The sequence below is a fragment of the Anopheles ziemanni genome, chromosome 2, assembly GCF_943734765.1.
Source record: "Anopheles ziemanni chromosome 2, idAnoZiCoDA_A2_x.2, whole genome shotgun sequence".
Taxonomy (NCBI): domain Eukaryota; kingdom Metazoa; phylum Arthropoda; class Insecta; order Diptera; family Culicidae; genus Anopheles; species Anopheles ziemanni.
The window spans coordinates 47,946,844-47,969,032 of record NC_080705.1 but is presented as its reverse complement, the minus strand read 5'-3'; the positions used below and the strand labels follow the sequence as shown (position 1 = coordinate 47,969,032).

General features: G+C 38.0%; 3 protein-coding genes across 3 annotated transcripts; 1 reads left to right on the top strand and 2 right to left on the bottom strand.

Annotated features, from left to right (window-relative positions):
- Positions 1-96: 96 nt before the first annotated feature.
- LOC131291009 (box C/D snoRNA protein 1) lies at positions 97-1,361 on the bottom strand. Its single transcript, XM_058320204.1, has 2 exons — positions 1,245-1,361; positions 97-1,176 (listed from the first exon to the last, which is right to left on the bottom strand). Exons 1-2 carry the CDS (start codon positions 1,289-1,291, stop codon positions 114-116), a joined length of 1,110 nt encoding a protein of 369 aa, XP_058176187.1. The 5' UTR covers positions 1,292-1,361; the 3' UTR covers positions 97-113.
- Positions 1,362-4,337: 2,976 nt separating this feature from the next.
- LOC131291841 (folylpolyglutamate synthase, mitochondrial-like) lies at positions 4,338-6,456 on the top strand. Its single transcript, XM_058320750.1, has 5 exons — positions 4,338-4,701; positions 4,774-4,959; positions 5,042-5,539; positions 5,600-5,931; positions 6,018-6,456. The coding sequence occupies exons 1-5, from the start codon at positions 4,510-4,512 to the stop codon at positions 6,439-6,441; spliced, it is 1,632 nt and encodes a 543-aa protein (XP_058176733.1). The 5' UTR covers positions 4,338-4,509; the 3' UTR covers positions 6,442-6,456.
- A 3,821-nt stretch (positions 6,457-10,277) lies between these two features.
- Positions 10,278-20,501, bottom strand: LOC131293699 (homeobox protein vab-15). Its single transcript, XM_058321773.1, has 4 exons — positions 20,435-20,501; positions 11,743-12,073; positions 10,673-10,768; positions 10,278-10,575 (listed from the first exon to the last, which is right to left on the bottom strand). The coding sequence occupies exons 1-4, from the start codon at positions 20,499-20,501 to the stop codon at positions 10,278-10,280; spliced, it is 792 nt and encodes a 263-aa protein (XP_058177756.1).
- Between the last annotated feature and the right edge of the window lie 1,688 nt (positions 20,502-22,189).

Genomic DNA, 22,189 nt, shown 5'->3' with positions numbered 1-22,189 from the left:
TTTCATTTCAATGATTTACTTCACATTGATCAACTTCATTATCATATTATAACATTTTACTTTGCACAGCACAAAAAATTCGACATTCAGTGTAGCGTTTGACCGATATCGTTTCATTCGGTAATCTTGAGTCGTTTTGTGGTGTTATGAGTGTTCTCCTCCTCTGTTAAATTGCCTTCATCTGAATCAGATGAAGGTTCATTTGCATTATTTTCTTCACTAAACAGAAAGTTCATCTGTACTGGTTTTTGACGTGACTGATTTCCACTGGCTTTGCGCGTATCGTGATCAAATCGATCAATATTCATTTGATCTAACTGTCCTGCAATTACGTCGGCAGCGATGGGTTGCTCCGGTCGACTTGGGTTATCACTAGATTTATTCATATCATAAATATGTTGACGAGTCTCATTTTCTACATCATCATCACTTTCAACTACATTGTAATCTTGAAGATGTTCCCCGAGAATTACGTAGATAGTCGGATACTCTACTAAAGTTTTACCGGCAAGACACTCTCTAATCGTATTTTTAACATCCAAAGGAAAAAACCTGTTTCGGCACTGTTTGATTCCCTCAGCTTTCAATAATAACTGAACACCGGATATACCACGAGATTGATAGTTTGTGAGTTTTGATAGCCCTGCTACTGATTCTTGCGCATCTGGATTAAGATACTTATTGATAGCATCATACAATTTCACATTTTCGCATATTCTGTCGTCAACGAACATCAAAGCTTCATTGCCGATAGGAAAACACCATTCGACACGCCAGAAGATAGTGCTAGTTTTGAAGTCGAGTTGGCTGGTATTTTTCTGGCGTTTCGTAAAGTTCTGTAGCAAAAATCTTAATGTAGTTTGGCGATCATATGCGGCTTGTCGAAATCGAAACAGATGAGACGGTAAATTTTTGTTGTATCGCGTATATCCTTTGTTCTTGTCTCGCTTTCGATCCTCCACAAACTTCGTGCACTCTTCCAGAAAGTAGTAATCATTCATGAGATCCATTTTGGTCATTTTAGCCAACGGTATGTACTTGGTTTTGTCGCGGACACCATCACATTTCAGTTCCCGTTTATGCAAGTTGAGGCAGGATAAACTACATGTTTTAACCTCACATCGCGGACAGGCGTATTTCGCGGGATTAGTATTACATGCCTCACACGTTCCTAACCTGAAGCACAAAGTAACAAATGATAATATAACTACACGTCATATATAAAGCGTATTAAAAACGCTTACCTTTTCTCCTCCAGCATCTCAGCCGCATCGTTTTCACTATCACTCATTTTGTACGTCGAATTTATACGATCCCCGTAAATAATGCAATTCAGAAAAAGATTGAAACACGTGCGAAGCACACCTTTCCGATCCTTTTGACGCTTCTATTAACAAAACAACCAAGGGAGAAGGAGAAGAGGTTGTTGCAATGATTTTGTAAGCTCGAAATTGTGATCCCACAACCTACCCAGCGAACGGCGGTACACTGAAAATCGAGCAGTTTTTGCCTTTTTCTTTCGCGCTCACAGATGTCCGCTTAACGGGGGGGGGGGAGGGGCGGGGGGGGGGGGGGTATTATATTGTTCCAGAAGTTTTCTGCAAAAGTGGTGGGGGGGGGGGGGGGGGGTGTTTAGTCAGAAGTGGAACGCACACCAAACGCGCCAGGCAAAACGAGAGCAAAAACATAGTTGCTCTCGTATTGCGGTCTCTGCTATGTCCACTATTCCCAATCTTTCTCCCAGCTCGTCTTCAATTCCCACCAATGCATCATTTTCTACTATTTTGTCGTCATCCCGCTAGGCAATTTCGAGTACTTTCCTCGATCCGCAACCACCCCTGACCTATACTTTGGATGTTGTGTACAAGACTCGGTGCATGCTTTCTCCCTTACACGCCCTGGCTATTTTTTGCTATCTTCCTCTTCTGTGTTATGAACGTACCGCTTCGATCCAACATGGTGTGTGAAACATGGTGACCCGTATCTGTACACTCGTTTGTTTTACTTGTGTTGATGCGACAATTCCTCGGTGATTCAGCGGAAATTTGACAAGTCAGGTAGGCGCGCACACAACATCCAAAGTATAGGTCAGGTGTGGTTGCGGATCGAGGAAAGTACTCAAAATCGCCTAGCGGGATGTTGTCTCGATATGACAAGTGAGTGCAATAATCACTCTGGGCTATTTGTCAGTTGCCGATGCCCGTCACCTCTGACTCAACGTTGTGTGCATGTAATCCGACACCCCCGTTATACCCTTATTAGACGAGGAATGTATCTTATATATATTTTCCAGAAGTTATCTGCCAAACGTGTTTGACAGATACATTCCTTCCTCGAAATCGGAATCTGGCCCGACCGGTTCCGGTTTTCTTTCGACTGGAATTTATATTGCAAAGTAGCGATTTGTTTACTTTCTGCTCTATTGTTTGCAACAGATTTTGTTCGTTACTCTAGGATGAACAATACGCTAAATTCAAACATGAAAATGATAAAATAACTGCAAAACCCATTTTGTGGAACTTTGCGTTATTACACGAGCGGACATCATTTTTAAGTCAAACGCGCTGCCAGAGCCTACTTTGGCAGAAAACTTCTGGAAAAATATGACAGATAAAATCCTCGTCTAATAAGGGTATTAAGCGGACATCTGGGGGTCCGAAAGAAAAAGGCAAAAACCTGCTCGATTTTCAGTGTACCGCCGTTCGCTGGGCATTGAAAGAGAATAGGTACGGTCACACGAGACGAACCTTTGATGGCGAACCTTTCGCACACTATTACAAACGAATGCCAAAAAAAGGTTCGCCGAACCTTTTAGCGTTCACACGTAACGAATCTTTGATGTAGTTTCATTAATAGTTGGTAAGAATAAATCAAAGTAAGCATTGTAAACAAATGGGGAAATCGAACGGAACGTCAAAAAGGTTCGCGGCAAAGGTTCGTGCCAAGATAAATACACACTATATAAGGTAGCGGAATGTAGAGCATTTTGACGTCTACACTGCAAAAAATCCAAAAATAGCTTTTGACAGTATGCTGATACTCAAATTTGGCGGGAATCGCCCTTAGAAGATAAACAAACAACAACGTTCGAGAACCAAACAAACCGATTCTTCAATTGCTTTCGTTTTGTTCGCATGGAAAATGTTTAAGAAGCCGTCGGCCGTAGTCGGTCACCGATTTTTCGACGAAATGTACAGTTGGTCCCCGCAGTACGCGAATGTTTGGGACCGGACGCAATCGCGTATATCGAATTTTCGCGTATTGCGGATTTCCTCTGCCATTTCGTTTATACCTCATATTGAAGAGTTGACACTGAGAGGGAACCGCTTATTTAACATATCTTTTATCCAAATAACTAATAAGTGTTCCATTTTTTATATTGCATAGTTATATCTCTGTTAAAAAATGCATATTAAAAACTTCATTCTACCAAAACAAAGTAAAATTGACTAGTCAGAACTCAAGCAACGCTATGAGCTGTCAGTTGTAAAAAATCGCGTATTGCGAATTCGCGTATATCGAGTATCGCGTACTGCGGGGACCAACTGTATCGAAGTTTCACCTCACGTACCTTTTCTTTACTCGCATAGTTGTTTACATTCTATGCTGTTTATCACCATGCTGTCAAAAGCCACGGTCGCCATTTTCTAAAAAAATACCTGCTAAAAAGTCACCTATTCAGTATTTAATCATCTTGGTTCGTGCTATCCACCAAAATCGGTGAACCTTTTCTGCTCGAAAAAGGTTCGCGAACTCTGCTCGATTCACTAACTTATTCAAGAAAAGGTTCGCCGAGCGTCCAAATTCGAGCAGGGTTCGTCTCGTGTGACCGTACCTAATCATATGCATATGCCGTCAGCTTCACGCACACCTTCAACCGGTTTTTACTCCGCGTTATTCGCAAACGCATGACCGAATGAGGAAAAAAGAGTCAGGGCATACCATCAATAGCAGCTATCTCGTTCTTGTCCACAGCAGAAGGTCGCGGAGGTAGTATTCTCCCTACCCCTCGCCTGTAAAATGAACTGATTCGATCAAAACCGTTCAACGGGGACGGTTTAACGGCGATTGCTCGAAATCGCCAAGCGGGTCAATTCACCAGTTTGACAGTCCAGTTACTTTGCCAAACCACCATTGGTGACCAGTGCCTTAGGCCATAACAGAGCGTTATAATGACCTGATAGTACTGACTGCCTTGGTTCTCGACCACAATGTTTATTAGCAGTTTGATCAACAACTTTGATTGTTTAGTATGTTGAAAGAGGTGAAAGAGGCCACCCGGCTCAAAGCCTCTCTAAAAACTACTTACTACTACTACTTAGTATGTTGAAATTTTAACGTTGATAAGAACGCTTAAAATCCCCTCTTTCCTATGATGTATACATTATTGTTGGCATAATTGTGAGTAAAGCTTAACACACACTTTTACGTTTTGTTGTAAAAATTAAGAATGTTCGAGTATAAGTGGTTCCATCGTACTGTGGGTTTTCAATATCTCTTCACTTGTCAATGAGCAACCATTTCGTGCCATCGTTCCACATGTTGCGTTTGGCGTTCAACTTAATCAGCCGTAGAGTGATGATGATAGAACCGTCTGTTTCACGCTGTTGCGAGACCGCTGTGTTACAAGTTAATAAAAAGCAGTTACATTCAACCTGCCCAGATTCCAGCGAGCTTGTCGTCAAAGAACAAAACTACGAGGTATCGACCTATATTTGTCTCTAGGGATCTGTTATCAACGGATGTTTAGTGTTTGAATTTATCTGCTTACAGAACGCAATTCGTACTTTGAACACATTGCAATCGAACTTCAGCGTTCTTCAAGACTCTATAAAGCGAAAACATCAAGATGATTCTAAGCACGTCAGCGATACTATAAAATTTTTGGAGCGCATTGGTATTCCATTATCTAAGCTTGATCGTTTACCTGTTATACATGTTTCTGGAAGTAAGGGAAAGGTAAATTGGTGTAGAACATACAACTAGTGTAACCACTACTTTTTAATCAACTTTTTACACCCACAACTCCTATTGGAAACAGGGATCAACATGCGCCATGGTAGAATCCATCCTTCGAAGTCACGGTTATCGAACAGGGTTCTTTAGCTCGCCGCACCTGGTGTCAGTCACAGAGCGGATCCGTCTAAATGGAGTTCCGGTGGCTAATGAGCGGTTTTCTGAACACTTTTGGAATATCTACAATCGGCTAGAAGCCGCACGGGATCGGATTGAAGATTTACCGTCATATTTTTGCTTTCTTACTATAATGGCAATAGATATTTTTCTCCGTGAAAACGTGGATGTTTGTGTGATAGAGGTTGGCATCGGTGGTCGGTTTGACAGTACAAATGTGCTACGGAATACACAGACTGTTGGGATAACGTCGCTTGGTCTAGAACATACAATGCTCCTTGGGGAAACGTTAGAAGAGATCGCTTGGCAGAAGGCAGGAATCATCAAAACAGGATCTGATGTATTCACAACTTCGCAGCCAGCCAAGTGTCTGGAAGTTATTCACCAAGAGTGTCTTAAAAAGGAGGTGAGTTGTCCATTATGTTACATTACATTCCTCGGAAGTTCATGTACTTTTGTTTTATAGGCTAGAATTTATATAGCACCATCCCGGTTGAACGAATATGATTGGGTTACTAAACCTTTATTAATGAAAGAAGCCTGTGCTGCCGTAGAATTGAACACCTCCCTTGCCATACAGATTGCGTCCAATTGGATACGACGAACTCGACCTAATTTACTACCGACGAACGGAAGTACTGTACTACCAAGCATTGTTGAAGGCATTGATCATTGTTTCTGGCCCGGAAGACTTCAAATAGTACCTTACAACGATCGAAGAACACTGTATCTAGATGGAGCTCACACGGTGGAAAGCATTACTGTGTGTGCGCGCTGGTTTGCTTCGAAATCTCGAAGGTAATGCTTCTGGAGCTATATTAAAAATATCATATTTGTCAGTTTGTTTATGTGATTAAAAAATGTTGATGTCCTCTACTTTACAGTCATCACAAAAAGTTGCTGGTTTTTAATACAACCGGTGAAAGAGACTCACACAAACTACTTTCCATCCTGTCACGCACAGTGAAGTTTGATGCAGCATTCTTTACACCAAATGTAGCGTTTTGTGCTGTTACGCGAGCGGATACCGTGAATCATAATTTTCCACTTGAACAACAACTGCATCGTTGCGAACAGAATTGTGCTTTATGGCAGACACAGCTATTCAACCGAAATGGTTTTGTGCATGACTCAGTTGAATCCGTTTTTCAGAACATCGACAAAATGATCCCATCGGCATCTCATTCCTGTGATATTTTAATCAGCGGGTCCATACATCTTCTTGGAGCGACATTAAGCGCTCTGAAAATAGAACATTATGCATATAGTGCTACCTGCTCGAAAGACTCAAACAGTTCGCCCACGTAACCCCTTTAATACTTTAAACAAAATATTTGTATTTCTATTTTTTGTGCAGTTAATCGAGCTAACATACAAATAAAAAAGGTAAAAACCCAAATAAAGCCTCCCTCAGCCGAAATTACTGCGTGACTACACCATTTGTGAGCGATTGTACCTAAAAAGTATGCAATGAGTTAAACAAATGCCGTTGTGTGAACCTTTTGAATTGAATACCTCATGAAATCAAAGATTATGGTTATATTGGACAGGATTTACAACATAAATTCCCTGATGCATTACTTGCATGAGTTTATGAAAATTCGGCGACACAATGAACCTAGGGGAGTGGTATTAGGGAGACCTACTGGCCATTTTTGTAATATTCCATTTCACTCTCATTACTTGTAAAACTCAGCTGTAACCCACTTCAAGATCACTTCTTATTTAAATTATGTGCGGTACCTTTTCCCGTGTGGAATCCAATTCGTTTACCAAATGAGCCAACAAAATCAGTGCAATGATATTCCTCTTTGTTCCTGATTCATTCCTTAGCTGAGTGAGATTCGTGCTGAAGTGTCGAAATGAAATCATACTAAATATCACGTCCTATTGAAGGATTAAATCTCTCTTCATTATAATGTAAAATGGGGTTACAATGTCCTTTCATTCACCTGCTAAAGTTTGTTGAAAATAGGTATCAAGTGACAGATAGGGAAATTTGTTTATAAAACTACAATTATATAAAAGTGTAATGTTCTTGAACAAATAAACGAAACAATAATATTGCTGTAGGAAATTGGGGCATTCAAAAAAATCTAATGTTTTGGCCGGAATAGTCTTCTTTTTCTTTGGCGTAATGACCAATTTCGGTCATGCCTGCACATTTTGTGCTTATATTTTGTGCAGGTGAGGAACCGATCTCACTTGGGATTAATGCACACTTCACCCAGCGGGTCCCCCTGGGATGCGCCGACTTGCTAAGTGACGTAACCGCACCGCAGCCATATGGTCTGTATGTTTGGTAGAATAAAAAACCCGGTTGACGAAAATTCAAATTTTTTGCAGCTGTCATGTAGTACCAGCAAGTTTTTCCATGGCAGATTGTTGGGACTCTTGCTGGAAGTACATAGTACCAGCAACAATGTCAATTTCTGTCAACCGGGAAGTTTCTTCATATTTGACGAGATAATTGTAACACGAGTTCTAGACTGCAGCGTGAAGTCCCGTCGCATAAAGCGACGTCTCCTGACAGACGGCTGAGGTCCATGCAAAAATGATGTCAAAGCGCGACGGGTCGTTACGCAGTAGTCTAGAGCTCGTGTTACACGCTTTCCAGACTGCACCGTCGAGTAACATAAGAAAATCAATATTCCAAAAATAACACACCCACGAGTCGAAGATTTTCTCAGGTATTACAAAGAATTGGTTACTATCTTATTCTTCTTTTTACCCTATGTGTACGTCGATAGTCAGTCCTCTCGTACAGGGGACCGGTTTCGGTTGGGATTCGAACCTACGCCGTCGAGGTGGTGCGCTCCGGCGTTCATGGGTCGATTTTTTAACCGGCGCTACCGTTCGGCTGTCGCGGAACCACAAAGTGGTTACTTTACCTCTTGAATTAAATAAGAATTGGTTACTATATCTCATAACCAAAAGTAATGATCATACTATAAGAGCTCTCAATTTTAACAAATTATACAAATAAATATATTTTACATAAAACATATGGGGTCATAATTGACATATTTCAACCTGTTAGATACAAAGTTAACTTTCTATTTTCTACCTATAGTGTATCATGCCTATTTATTTCCATGTGAGAACTAAAACCTCAGCGTAATATAAAATGTTTTTAAGTGAAACCATAATTCGAACACATGCAGTTAATTATTTAACTATTCGCACGAAACCAAATAATAAATGTATTAATTATTTTACAAGAATATTTGAAAAATTCGACCATATTTGGTGGTATGGTAAATTTTTTATTTGTGTACAAAAATTTGGTTGTTGACACCTACATGTCGTTAAACGTCACGTATTTTATTACAAATGATGTTTTCATAATTGATTTAACCTGGGGTAACATATCAATTCATTAAACCCCATAAACCAACCAAACCAAAGTTTGCATATTTCAGGTTTAAGGCACTATTCTTCCCTTCATGGATTCACCATACAAAGCATTTGGGGGAATGCGAACGACCCATAACTGATAAGCATTTCATGATATGAGCATTGTGGTGAACGCCAAGAAAGGGGACATTACAACGAAGGTACGAGAAGTCAAGAGGATTGCAGTGCATTTCGCTCACAATAACCGGGGGCACTGACGCCAAGGGTGAAGTAAAATCAACATCATCACGAAATTTGTAATGATCCCCTGCTGTCATTGTAATAAGACTATAGAAAAGCACTTACAGTATATTCAAAAGGAATCATCTATCTGACGAGTAGGTAGCATCCCTCGCGGCATGTAATCAGGATCAATTTGTCCTATTAGCAGAATAAAGTTCGGGAAAGGTTTGCACGGTGCGCTCGTTTTTATAGCCTGGGAAGGATTTGGCTTGGGGCGGCACGACGTGTGACATTCTCACCACTTTTCTGTTGTTGTTGATTGGTCGGTCATTAGCAAGATTGTATGATTTGTGCGGTGGTTTTCTAACCGGAACGAAGCGGCAAACAGAACAAGAATGAATAGGGGTGGATGGGGTAATACGCACCCCTTAAGGAAAACTTTAAAATTTTCTAACAACTTGGCTCTTGATTGTTGATTTTATCACTGGATAGGATTCATAAAGGTTCAAACTAGTTACCAATTCAGGAATGTTTGCTTTTTTTGCTAAGAAAAACGTATTTTTTTCAGTTTTGAAAAAGTTCAATTTTTGATCGATCTGTATCTGGTTGAGGCAAAACGCACCTTTGCTAGGGGTAATACGCACCACAACAAAGGGGCAATACGCACCACAACAAAGGGGCAATACGCACCATAACAAAGAGGCAATACGCACCACAACAAAGAGGCAACATCTACTGTCAAATGAAGATAGTTTGTTTACAAACTGGTGCATTTTACCCCGACATACTGGGTGCATATTGCCCCCATTCATAGTTGAACACATTTTCAACTAAAATATGAGTAAATCTGCATACTTCCCGAAATTTTCATGAACAGTCTCAAGCACTGATTCTCAATTCACTAAATTTCGTATTCCTCGTGGGTAAATATCGGTTTTTGCACTTAATATTCCTTAGCGGAATGGTACGTCACATTATAACAAAAACTGTCTGAGCTGAGAATGATTTTGTTTTGCGTTTATTTCGCGTTTCTGTTGATGTAGAGTTATCAAACTCACAGGGTGACCATATTTTAGTTTGATCTTACAGGGTGACTACTTTTTACGCGTCCAAAACTCGTTTTTCAAGGGAAATGGGAAAGGGTGCGTATTGCCCCAGGGGTGCGTATTACCCCAGCCACCCCTACATGCACACAGCTCGTATTGTGTAGCTTTTGTTTATTATTGAAAGATGGGTCGTCACTGATTGGATGCTTAAAAAAGTAACGACACCAGAAGGATGCTTCCAAATGCAAACGTTTGATATTATATCAATATAACGTTGATTGTTCTACTTATTGAATGGAATGGGTAATTTTGTTCATGTCTGAGCAGAGATATTTAATATGCCTACGGTTAGCGTCGCCTGTCAAATTCAAAGCTTGTACACGATTACTTTTGAGATTCATTTAAAGGTATGATTTATTTTTAGGAATACCACAATCTGGTATTTTTACAAATTATTTTACAGTTTTTCGTCCCAGAGTTACACGATTTCACCCCTTCCAGGTTAGTCTTATGGCAAATTCACATTGGACAACCGTGCGCATAGCTAACATTGCGAAAGATCACTGCGGCTGCGGCTGCGGACGTTAGAAAATTGCACGGATTAGATGGAACAAATGCCGTGGACACTGACAACGTGGATGGGGTTGGACAGCACTGTAGATTAGTTGAAACAGCAACTGAACCAACTGGTGGTTCATTTTGCCCAGGATGGTGTCCAGGATTGACCGCGGCTGCCACACTGAGCAGATCCTTCTCCAAAGATGCTTGATGACGTAGCTGCTCCAGGCGTAGTTGGTTCTGTCTTTTCCATTTGGTGCTGTGGCGTTAACAGTGAGATCAGCATTTAAATATGAATTAGTCAAGTTGGGCTTATCAAACCCGTTATGGGCATTTTCTCTTTGTTCATCGCTTACCGTCTATTTTGATACCACGTTTTAACCTGAGTTTCGGAAAGGTTAAGCGCATCCGCAACATCGCTTCTATCTGCCACTGATAAATATTTTTGACATCTGTCGATAATGGAAATGAATTGTAAAAATAATTTCCTGTGATGAGCTAATTGGTGGCATAACATTGGCGAATCGTTAGAAATAATCGCTTGAATCGTTTGCGTTACGACCGTCGGCACTAATGACTACCCACAAAGGGCTTTCTAAACATTTCCTTGAGACCCACTGATTTTCTCTAACCGCAGGTCTACATGGCGCAGCGACTTTCCTATGACCGGGTTTCCGCCACTTCCGTGTTTCCGCGAGTGTCAAAGTAATAAAAAAATAGCCTAAGTCGGCCATCTCGTATGTCAAAAGTGTCGCAGAAACTCCTGGTCGCAGGATTGTCGCAGCGCCGTGTAAACCTGCGGCAATGTATGTACTGTAGGACATCGACGATATCCGGGACTAAGACTGACAACTTTACAACGATGTTGAACTTGTACAACGAATGCCAGATTAGTAAAACAGTTTGTTTCCCCATGTTGGTGCAATAAATTGTGAAACAAATTACATATTTAACAATAAACTTATCTCAAATCGTGTATTATAACGTATATTTGACATAAACATATATAGGCAAGATTACCCGTGTAACTCAATAAAACTTCAATTATTAATAAGACATATAAAACAAAACAAAACTATTCGGTCTTGGATGCCAACGGGTAATCGACGTACTACTGTAGTAAAATTTTACTTGGACCAATCTTAATACGAAAATGGTTGTTATTATTTTTATTTTAAGTTGCACAACATCCTCTGAGGCGGTTTACCCGGTACGGTAAAAAATGTTAAATACTATTAAGGGGATTTTGTAAAATCCAGCTAAATAGAAATAGAGGATGTTGTATCTTAAGCATATCAAAGCTAATGCGCTTTTGAGACAGCAGATTTTTATTGTTTGGTCACTAGCACAGACATTAATCAAAAAAAATATTATTTATTGTTTTCTGCCATATATGCAGAATGCGTATGTTATTAGGTATAATCACCTGAACTTTCGTTCTAGATAAGCTAATTGCGAATGCGTAAAGGCTGTTCTTCGCCGGCGGGGCTTTCGTCCGGTTTTTATAATCAACCCTGGTTGTATGTGTATGCTTGGTCCTGAAAATAATGGGGGATTAATGAAATTATCATACTCCACCGTGTACAGTAGCGTACCAGTTGACTCTCCAATGTTGTTATTGCTACTATCGACATTACTATTGAAAGGGAGAAGAGGGCCAATTATACAAGAATCGGGAGACGATCGATCTTCTATATCAATTTCACTATTTTCGTCGTCCTCTGTTTCTGATGACGTCAGCCGGGTTATCCGTTGCCCTGGAAAAAAAACATCTCTCTTTAACCCATTCTCGAAGATAATATATAAAGTACGACAACATGTTTGTTGTAGGACTTATGGATCATTTATAATTCGTTTTACTAAGTTGGATGCTTGAAAGTAGAAAAATGACTGATAGGAAAACTGTAGGAAAATGACATTTTCCTGTAGGAAAATGACTGTAGGAAAATGACATTTTCGTGCTTATAAAATCTTAAGATTTGTCAAAAACGCTACTTTCTGGTTTTTATTAAAAAAAATACAAAATACAAGAGGAGCGAATTATTTGGAAAATCTCTTTTTACTTTTTTAAGTTTTCTGAGCCATACTGAATATCCTGTAGCACCTCTAAAAACATGCATAACGTTATCTGAACAAAATTTGAATGAATTGTGTAAGAATTAATTTAGGACTTGGCGGTATAGTCTGGCTGGGTTAATTTTCATTTCTGTTTTTTCTTTGTCCTTGCACATGTTAGCGCGGTTTTTGACAATCCGTTTCTTGAATCTTTTTTTCTGTTTTTCAAACAAGGATCCTTGATTTTGTTGCATTGTTTGCTTGATGTAATTCTTGTTTATCAGCACTTCCAGATTTAACTACAGGTTACTGTCATTGTTGAAACGTTTCGAAGCACAAATTGGCGTGTAGGAACAAAATGTTAATGATAAAGATTGAAAAATAATAGACCATTCTTGACTTTTTATTCCCTACCATCGAACAACCCTTCTCTGTCAAAAATGGGTGCTTCACATACGTGATTTTCAATTCCTATTCTCTTGTCAGTTCGTATACACACTACTCATAGCCAACTAATGAGATCATTTTCGTACTGTTCTAGATTCGATGGAGATGTGAGAGAAGCGTGTTTCCACTTGATCCATTGCATACAATCGGGGATGATTCGTTTTGTCAATTCTGTATGCCACCACTCGTTTTCACTCTTATCATATCAAAAAGGTTTTGTCAATTTCCGATCGCAACGGGAGTGCCACTTTAGTGGAACTTCCTAAACTGATTGTCTGATACAAAGAAAGACAAATTGTGGCACACACCGTAGCCAAGACTAAACAGGAAGGAAGTATATGTATAGAAGGGATATGAAGCATTACCACCAATGATACGATTTGGAAAATTGTGAGCGACACGTGCGTATGTGCTTCTCTGTAAGATTTTTGCTTTGCTATTGTCTTGAAACTGAAGTTTTCATAGTAGTTCCGATTCCTAAGTTCTTCTACTTCTTCTTCTTCTTCTTCTTGGCGTAACGACCTCTTGGTCATGCCTGCCCGTTAAGGGCTTACCTAAGTACCGATTCCTTAGTTAGGTTAGTCAAATGATCGATACTAATACGTATGATAAATGCTTATGTTAATTTTTTCAGGTTTTTCCTACCTTAAAATCTCCATCGCTTTCCTTTTTTTACTAGCTAGATGATAAACCCGATTTCATCCGGGTAGAAAGAAATTTCAAATGGAAGAGTGTTTTCATTCAGTATTTTGAGTTTTACAATCTTAAATTTTACTATTTGCTGAAAATGCTATTTTTTTGTGTTACCGTTAGCCGACGTAACCACATTAATATACATTTTTCATTTATTATCTATCTGTATTTCCACCTTAGTACAACCATTTAAAATTCATCGACGTCCGGCTGTATAAATAAATGATAAGCCAATCTAAGAAGTAATTATGAGAGTGGCGAAATTTACGTATTATGTTTAGCACGATTTAAAGTTCTTTTGCTTTATCGCTTACAAATAATGTTTTGTGAAAATTTGCGAGAGGGGTAAAGAAGGATGATCACATCTGCAAAATTAAGTTCAACAACAAAATTGAATACCTTTAAATCTAGTTTGGTGCACACCAACCCAAAAGATTTTGGTTATAAAAACGGGATTTTATATTGGGAGTGAGGTCATTCGTTGTAACGAAGCATCATAATTTCTAACACAATTTCTATATTCTATTTCTATGCTGGTGATTGAAAGATATAGGCAGGAAGGAGGCATAAGAATGTCGGAAAGTTCGCACTTGGAAAATTTTCTGTATTTTGAAAACTAGTAAAATTCTCTTATTTGGGTAACAGATATTTACTCGGGGGTCCGCGACAGCCGGCTATCATAAGCCAAAAACATTGCCCGGTTTTAGATTGCTACTAAATTGGGCTATTTCTAAAGGGGTAGTTTTAGAAACCGAATCACAAACAAAGGTTTGGAATCGTCAATGGCCATTTTTTTTGGTTTGAAAAAGGACAATCTTCTCTATTGAATGGTTTGAAAAAGGACAATCTACTCGGCTTAATTCGCATGTCCTGCACATTTTATATCATATTCCTTCTGATTTCGCCAGTGTTCTACATGTAGTATGAGTGCGTTAATCTGCGGGCCACAGCATATTTTAAATGCCATACCTTATTTTGGCTGAAACAAATGTATGCACAGTGATTTCAGGGAAAACATTTGGTCAGCTTTGAAGTAGCGCGAGAAATAAGATTTGTGAGTAGCTGTGTTTTGTGTTTTGTGTTTTGTGCATATATTTTGTTTTTTTTACCGGTGTCCTATTTCACATTGTAAAGGATTTTTTCGATCTTTTTTCATGTTTTACTTTTATTGTTAGCGTTTTGATTTTTCAGAAACCATGTTAAAAGATACATTTCTGGTCTCTTGTAATCCTGAGACGCATGTTTACATGAGACGCGGTTAATAATTTTCGCACGCATGAGACGCGGTTAATTATTTTCGTGATTGGAGGTGCGCAATTGTATTGTTTTCACTTTCCAATTTTGAAAACCGTTTCAATTCCCAGGTGAAATATTTTCCTCAGTAAGCTGGTTGCTATAGTAATCCTTCCATTTCTCCTGAAGAGGTCCTTTCATTTCCCCTCAAGTAATCTCTGATTACTATAGCGATCCTTCGATTTCCCCTCAAACGAGCCTATTTCTAAGCAATCAATGCAATGCAATGGGATGAGCGTTCGGTGTGGTCCCATACAAAAGTAAGGTATTGCATCACTTTTGGTGCCTTACTTTATCCAAGTAGTGGAGTCACCCTAAAGCATCACCCCGAAAACCTTACATTTACGATTATTGAATATATAACTAGGTAAAAAGGCCCGGTTACACGGGCCCATGTTGACGAAAGAATTTGCATCAAAATCTAGTAAAATTGCGATAGATCCAAGAAAAACGTTGTTTTACTCAAAGCTTCATCCCGGTTAGAAGATTCAAGTTGTATCATACTGAGAGTGGGTAATGCTTATGCAGGATTTTCTGATATGTTATTGGCCCAATGGCTGGCTTATGACATGACCATGGCTGAATTATTAAAAATCAATCCCCGATTTTATTCATAAAATTCTCAGCCCGGCTGGACGGGCCAATATTTTGGTGAGAATCTGTATTTAAATCAAGTGAACTTAATATAAAGAATATTATCCTTTCGTATTAAAAGACTCAGCTCAGTTTGAAGATTCATTCGCACTATCAACTGTGAGAGGCCAATAAAAATCCCGGTTATTCTGATATGATATTGGCCCAGTGACTGACTTATGACATGCTCATGGCTGAAAGATAATGCAACATTTAACGGGCCAGAAAAGGTACTATTGGTCACTAAAGGCTCTACTTGAGGAATGTGTTTTACATTGGCGGGGAATAATAATTTCTAAATTATCATCAAGCCAATCCTAGTCAAAGAAAACTTACAGGGACAATACCCGTAATTTGTCAAGCATCAATAATTGACTAATGTGTCGGTCCCGGTTTTCTACCTACTAAATACGGTGCCCGGGTAATATAGGTTTATTGGAAAACAAATTTTTATGTTTCGCATAGTTTAAAACTCCATTATCTATCAAATTAAAATATCTCCTTTGCCCGTTTTATAATCGTTACTAAAAAAATCATGTAGATCACTCACGAAATTCAGATAACTATTCTGTGAAGTTCCAGGTCACTGTGAATTATGTTTCTGGTGTTCGGTGTGTCTCAGGAAATGCAGAAATTGATCGCATATTACATAAACTCGAAGAAAGCCCACTGACCTACAGCACATTATTTGTAATTTGTGTGTTTATATGGGTTTTGTTTTGTGCATAAAAACCATGCGTGTTCATTTTCATAAACCCATGTTAAAAAATACATTTTTGATATGGTGCAACCCAATATGGTGGATAACATTTCTGATATGGTGGAACGCATGTTCAATTTAACGCGCTTCATAATTCTCGTGACTGAAGCTGCGTAATGGTATTCTCTTCCATTTACAAATTTTTAAACCGTTTCGGTAAACCGGTTCACCCTCTCCTCCCAGGCCAGCAGGTTTCCCCAGGTGAGATAATTTCCTTAGTAAAAATGGTTGCTATAGCGATCCTTCCATTTCTCCTCAAGAGGTGTGTGGTAGCTTCGATTTCCCCTCAAGCGAGCCTTTTTCTAAGGCAATCAATGCAATGCAATGGGATGAGCGTTCGGTGTGGTCCCATACAAAAGTAAGGTTTTACATCACTTTTGGTGCATCACCTCATCCAAGTAGTGGAGTCACCCTAAAGCATCACCTCGAAAGCATCACCCCTACGATTATTTAATATATAATAAAATAATAATAAATAATAAAATAATAAAATAATATTGAAATTATGATGAATATATGAGATTGATGCTCAGACGCAAACTAAAGAGATCAGTGAAGAGATTTGATGAAAGAAGAGGAAAACTGCTCACAATAACTTAAGGATAATGGACACGGATTTGCTAAAGTAATGTGCTGCACATCTCTAAATATAGTCATTTTGATTAACATTATTCTTGCTTTTTCATTTTCAAACATTTCACGAATTTCAATTTTACATAAGTCGCAAAAACAAATTCATTAAAAAAAAAATTACTTGTCAATTTGGTTCATAGAAAATGATATTCGTGAAAAAAGATTCTCTTGAAAAGTTATTGATGTTTTCGCAATAATCAAATGAGGCTTTGAAAACCAGGCTTTTGGCAATGAAAATTTCTCAATCAAATACCACTGTGGAAAATTGTACTTTAATTTAAATTGAATTCCTCATTCAAAATATGTGGTTGAATATAAATTGAAATTTTATAAACTTTGGAATAAAGAATTGAAAGTTGAAAGTATTGCATGTTCTTGGAGCCTCCAACTTATAGCTGCTTGGGGCCCCTAGAATGGGTAATCCGCCTCTGAAAGGGGTAGATACGACCAACACGGTCGTTAAGTTGATTTAAAAAAAAATAATAGTGTTCATTTGTGTGTTAAATATATGTCTACACTGCGGTTAGTTGCCATAATTGCACACCTAATTTTACACACCTGGCTCACAGAGTTTTCCATTGGTCAATTTAATAAATTAAATCCCACTAAAATTGCTTTGAAATGCTGAGAGAAAGTGTTTTAAGTGAGAATGAGAAAGGAGTGATTGTAGTTTATTAGCAGGAAGGTGTTTCAATTTGAGAAATTGGAGGTAGACTCAGTCGATCGGATGAAGTCGTAAGAAATTATTTGAAAAACGCTACCATTAAACGAAAGCCGAATAAATCGAAGCTGTCACCGAGGGATAAGCGAAGCATTGTGAAGTAAGCTTCAAATTCTAATACAGTCTGGCCCCGGTTTTCGTCAGCCTCGGTTTTCTTCGTTTGACAAATCGTTCGAAGCTGGTTTATAGTACCGTGCCTTGTTCTTTACTCATACGATTCAATGCATTTTGTATGACAGAAGATCCGAACATGGACTCATAAACAAGTGGTACAGGTTTTCTGCTTCAGACGACTTTACTCAACCAAAAATGTCTTCCAATTGAAGACAAAAACGAACAAACGAATTTGCCAGACTCAACATGGAACGTCAGTGAGACACAGTAAAATATTTGTGAAATAGAAGATTTTCAAACCAATGAACCCATCTATATTTTGTTAAATTTTTAATAATTTTAATGTTTATTTTTCAAATCAAGGTTATCTTTCCGTCGAACAGAAATTCAAATTAGATGGTGTCGATGGTTTTACCATCTATTTATGAGATATACGAAACGAACTAGAGCACTTCTTCACACGTAATTTTGGAAGAGGATCTCTAATGGCTTGCCTTGGATTTTGTGCCTCAGGAAAGCTTAATATTATATTGATTATATTGATGTTCTTAACAGCTGCTTAATTCTGTTTGAAGCTAAGAACCGTCGCAAAATTCCAACTAGATAATGCTAGCATTTATACCAGTTACACTACAAAGTCCTGGTTTAGCGACCGAAAAATTGAGCTCCTGGGGTGGCAAGCCCGCAGTCTGGATCCAGTGGAAAACATATGGGGAACTATTGTTCGACGGATCCACGCCAACAAAAAGTAGTACAATAATACTACTGATGTTAAAGTGGCAGCTTCGGAACCATGGGAGGATGCTGAAAAATAGATTTTAAAGAACTTGGTTGGAACTATGCCTGTAAGGATTTTCCAGGATTCGAGCATGCTGGAGGACCAACTGATTATTGAAATTCAGAAACTGTTCAGAAAAATGAATATGTTGACACGTATCCTACAAAAACCAAAAGTGCGCCTATAGAAAATAGCCACTTAATTTTATGAATTTGAATAAACCGGTTAGAAAATCGACCCATGAGCGCCGGGGCTCACCACCTCGACGGCATGGGTTCGAATCCCAACCGAGACCGGACCCCCTCCCCTGTACGAGAGGACTGACTATCCACGTACAGCAGGGAAACAAGTCTCGTAAGCCCTCAACGGGCAGGCATGACCAAGAGGTCGTTACGCCAAGAAGAAGAAGAATTATTAATGGACTGTTTGTTGCAAATTGTCAATAAGGGTTTGAATTTTATTCTTAAATAAATCTATTTTAAACGTATTACCAGGAGAAACGAACTTTCATCCCGCAAACCGGAGCCAGCCTGTATATGAAAATCAACAGCTCGATTCGATCGGATTAATTCGATTGAATTCCGTGTTGAGGCTGAATAAGTAATTTAAAGTTAGATGTACGATACTTAGACTATACAAAACTAGACAAAATTAGTTTTATGTATAGTGCAGCAACAACTACGCCTTTTCATATATTTCCTGTACATTCGTCGTGCTCTTGCAATCTGTCGTGAATCTGTTTTGTATTCTATACTCGTATAGCACCATACTTTTCATATCAAATGTTGCGAATGAAATGGCAAGGATCCACTTCTTGTTGCCTATATTTTTTTTATATTTATAATTTTAAAGTTGAAATTATTTTGCCAAAAAGTTTCTAGTCTTATCAAACGCGTGAGTAGTGGATTCACTTACCTGAAAAAACAGAAAACGAAAATTCTCAGAATAGAATGAAGATAATCGACAAGCAAAAATAATGTTTTGCTTATTCCAGAATATAGAAATAATGCTCAAAATTATATTAACTTTTGTATTCCAAAATGTTTCAAAAGTTAACTTTTCTAGTTTTAAAACGAGTAAAAGGTTACGATTAAAAAGTAAAAAAAAAATTGCCAACCAATTTTCTTCATGGAAATTTTTATTATTCTCATGGAAAGCTATTGATGATATCGCATGAAAAAAAAGCAAAACACATTTGAATAAAACAACATTGAGGTAAATTGTAGTTAAATCTGAATTTGATTGCTGTTAAAATTTTAATCTTAAATAAAAGTTTATAAATTATAAAATGAAAAAATTGAATGGTGAATGTAGTGAATGGTTTTAGGGCCTTCCACTTATAGCTGCTCGAGTTCTCAAGAACTCCTTTAAGACTAAAAACCTTATCTTCATGAAAAAAAAAAATTTCTGTTGTGATATGAATATAAAATAAAATCCTTTTCAAAATTATCCATTATGCATATTGGCGCAGTAAAGAGAGTGGGTGATTTAAAAAAAAAGTGCAAACGCTCAAAATCCAATACAAAGTCACAATTGCCAAAGACGTTTAATCACACACAAAGTAACAAGGTAATTGAATCATTCATCTTTTTTTTCATGTGTCTTTAAGGAATGCAAAAAGAATGCTTGCAGGCATAGAAAAGAAGGGTTTTCAGCGTCACAACTTACAAGAGTTTTAAGAAATATTATCACTTATTTCGTAATAGTCGTAACAAAGGGGAAAACATTACACATTTTACAATCACGGATAAACATATATACCATACAATCGATTAGATAACCAACCGTTATAAGTGTACCATAGTTAGAACCAACAAGATACTACTTACTACGCAATCTAAATTTGACTTCAAATTTACCGATTAGTTTATTGGGTTAATCCAAGAGCTTTATTTATACCATGTGTATATTTATATTTAGCGTTATAACACCTCAACACACTCCTGATAAACAGACCATTACTAAAAAGTTTCTAACTGTATGCTTATTACCTGATTGTCGATCGCCTATTATGTCACCCAATAGATTCCTAATGTAAAAGGATTTGGTTGATTCCATGTTTGAAAAATTAACACACACTAGCGGACAGCATTGTTGAAATAATCTAAGAGAATCAATTCATTGTATATGTTCCATATTTCAATTTATCATTTCTCGGCATGCACACATCCTCGGATATTGGTTACATGTCTGGATTTTGGTCTCACTACGAAACCGTTAAGAATCACTGCTTTTTAACTTATACACCATTTAAACCACCTTCAACTAGCACACACTCTGCGGCAAACTTAAACTAATCTTTATGTTATGCAGAGCATCGAATCATGCACACGTTATGGAAGGAAAGCATTTATTGGACTAAATGAAAGTTAAACACCGCTTGCACATTATGATAGATCATTTTTTCGCACAAACCACAAGCACGCCTTCTAGAGTGCAGCAAGTGAGCAAATATCATAAAATAGTAGGCTATGGGGTAAACGAAAAGGACGAACTCCTGTATGATTTGCGAATCAGGCATCGATGCTTCTCTCTCGTGTCTGACTTTAACTGTTATGCCAGGAGGGGCTAGATACGCAAAGCATCCTCCTTCAGTACCGCCGCTTCTTCGACAGCGATAAAGGATATAAAAAAGGATAGCGATTGGTGAACTAACTGTGAGAAAGAGAGCACAAAGAAAATAAAATACGTTCTATTATAGACAAACATTGAGTGTAAGAGAGATAAAGATTTCTGAGCAGCATAAAACAAACCCCAGTGAATGGAAAATATACCTGGTGTTTACAGGAAAAGTACAACGATGAATAGCACTTCATTTTGAAATAAATTAAGCAGCAATGCCCCATTCATTAAAATGTTGGATGGAATTACACAGTGGGGTTTTTCCTGAATCAATATCATGCAAGACATGCTTTAAATATCGTGATATATCCATTGCATAAACAGATGTTTTTCAAAAGAAAACATATAATTTTAAATCTAAACGCAGATCTAATCTGCACAAGAAAGAACATAAATTAACGAACAGAAACAAAAATGCATTACGCTTGACCGACCCATAAGATCATTAAAATTATACGTACGAGTTATCAAGTAATTATTTTAAATTTGTGTTTTTATGTGCTTCCAGCAGTTCCACGACGTTCTTTTTGTGGTGGAATGCTGTACTTGTTTTTAAATGCTTTCATTTGGTTCACTATAATGATCTCCCTCGTTTTCATACCAATTAAAGGAGTATTACAAGTTAACTTAGCATGGTCTCCGATGCTTTGTGACCGACTTGATGTTTCTGAAAGCCAAAATGCATTTAAAGGCTTAAATAGCGAAACTTCATGTGAAAAGAGGGCGTGGCTTTGCTGTTGAAAAATCATTTTACTTTAAAACAAGCTCCATTTTCTAAGCGCTTGCGTAGTACGCAAACTGCGAGTTCCAGATTGGTTGAAATGCTGAATACGCAATACAGAGCAAACGGATAAATTTGTTCATTTGTATGGACCGTATTGTACATAGTAACTTTAAAATTTTAGAAATTTTTGTGAACAGCCTGAAGTGTATTTTTAAGCATTTAAATGTGGATAAGCTGATTTCTGCAGAAACGACAGCCAGTTATTTTAGAACTTCTATAAATTCCTATATAATCTAGTCTCATAGAAGTATGAATCATAAATTTTATAGACATATGAGAGAAACTAATGTTTTAAATTGAAAATTCGTCTGGTTAGACGAGCCCATAAACTACAGCGCAA

Bases quoted from the DNA above. Each gene is read 5' to 3' on its own strand.
- LOC131293699 (XM_058321773.1), bottom strand. From the start codon at position 20,501: ATGGAATCAACCAAATCCTTTTACATTAGGAATCTATTGGGTGACATA. The intron at 12,074-20,434 runs GTAATAAGCATA...TTTTTTTTCCAG, and splicing joins AATAGGCGATCGACAATCAG to GGCAACGGATAACCCGGCTG. The intron at 10,576-10,672 runs GTAAGCGATGAA...TTAACGCCACAG, and splicing joins ACGTGGTATCAAAATAGACG to CACCAAATGGAAAAGACAGA.
- LOC131291841 (XM_058320750.1), top strand. From the start codon at position 4,510: ATGAGCAACCATTTCGTGCCATCGTTCCACATGTTGCGTTTGGCGTTC. The intron at 4,960-5,041 runs GTAAATTGGTGT...TATTGGAAACAG, and splicing joins TTTCTGGAAGTAAGGGAAAG to GGATCAACATGCGCCATGGT. The intron at 5,540-5,599 runs GTGAGTTGTCCA...TTTGTTTTATAG, and splicing joins AAGAGTGTCTTAAAAAGGAG to GCTAGAATTTATATAGCACC.
- LOC131291009 (XM_058320204.1), bottom strand. From the start codon at position 1,291: ATGAGTGATAGTGAAAACGATGCGGCTGAGATGCTGGAGGAGAAAAG. The intron at 1,177-1,244 runs GTAAGCGTTTTT...TTTGTGCTTCAG, and splicing joins GAGATGCTGGAGGAGAAAAG to GTTAGGAACGTGTGAGGCAT.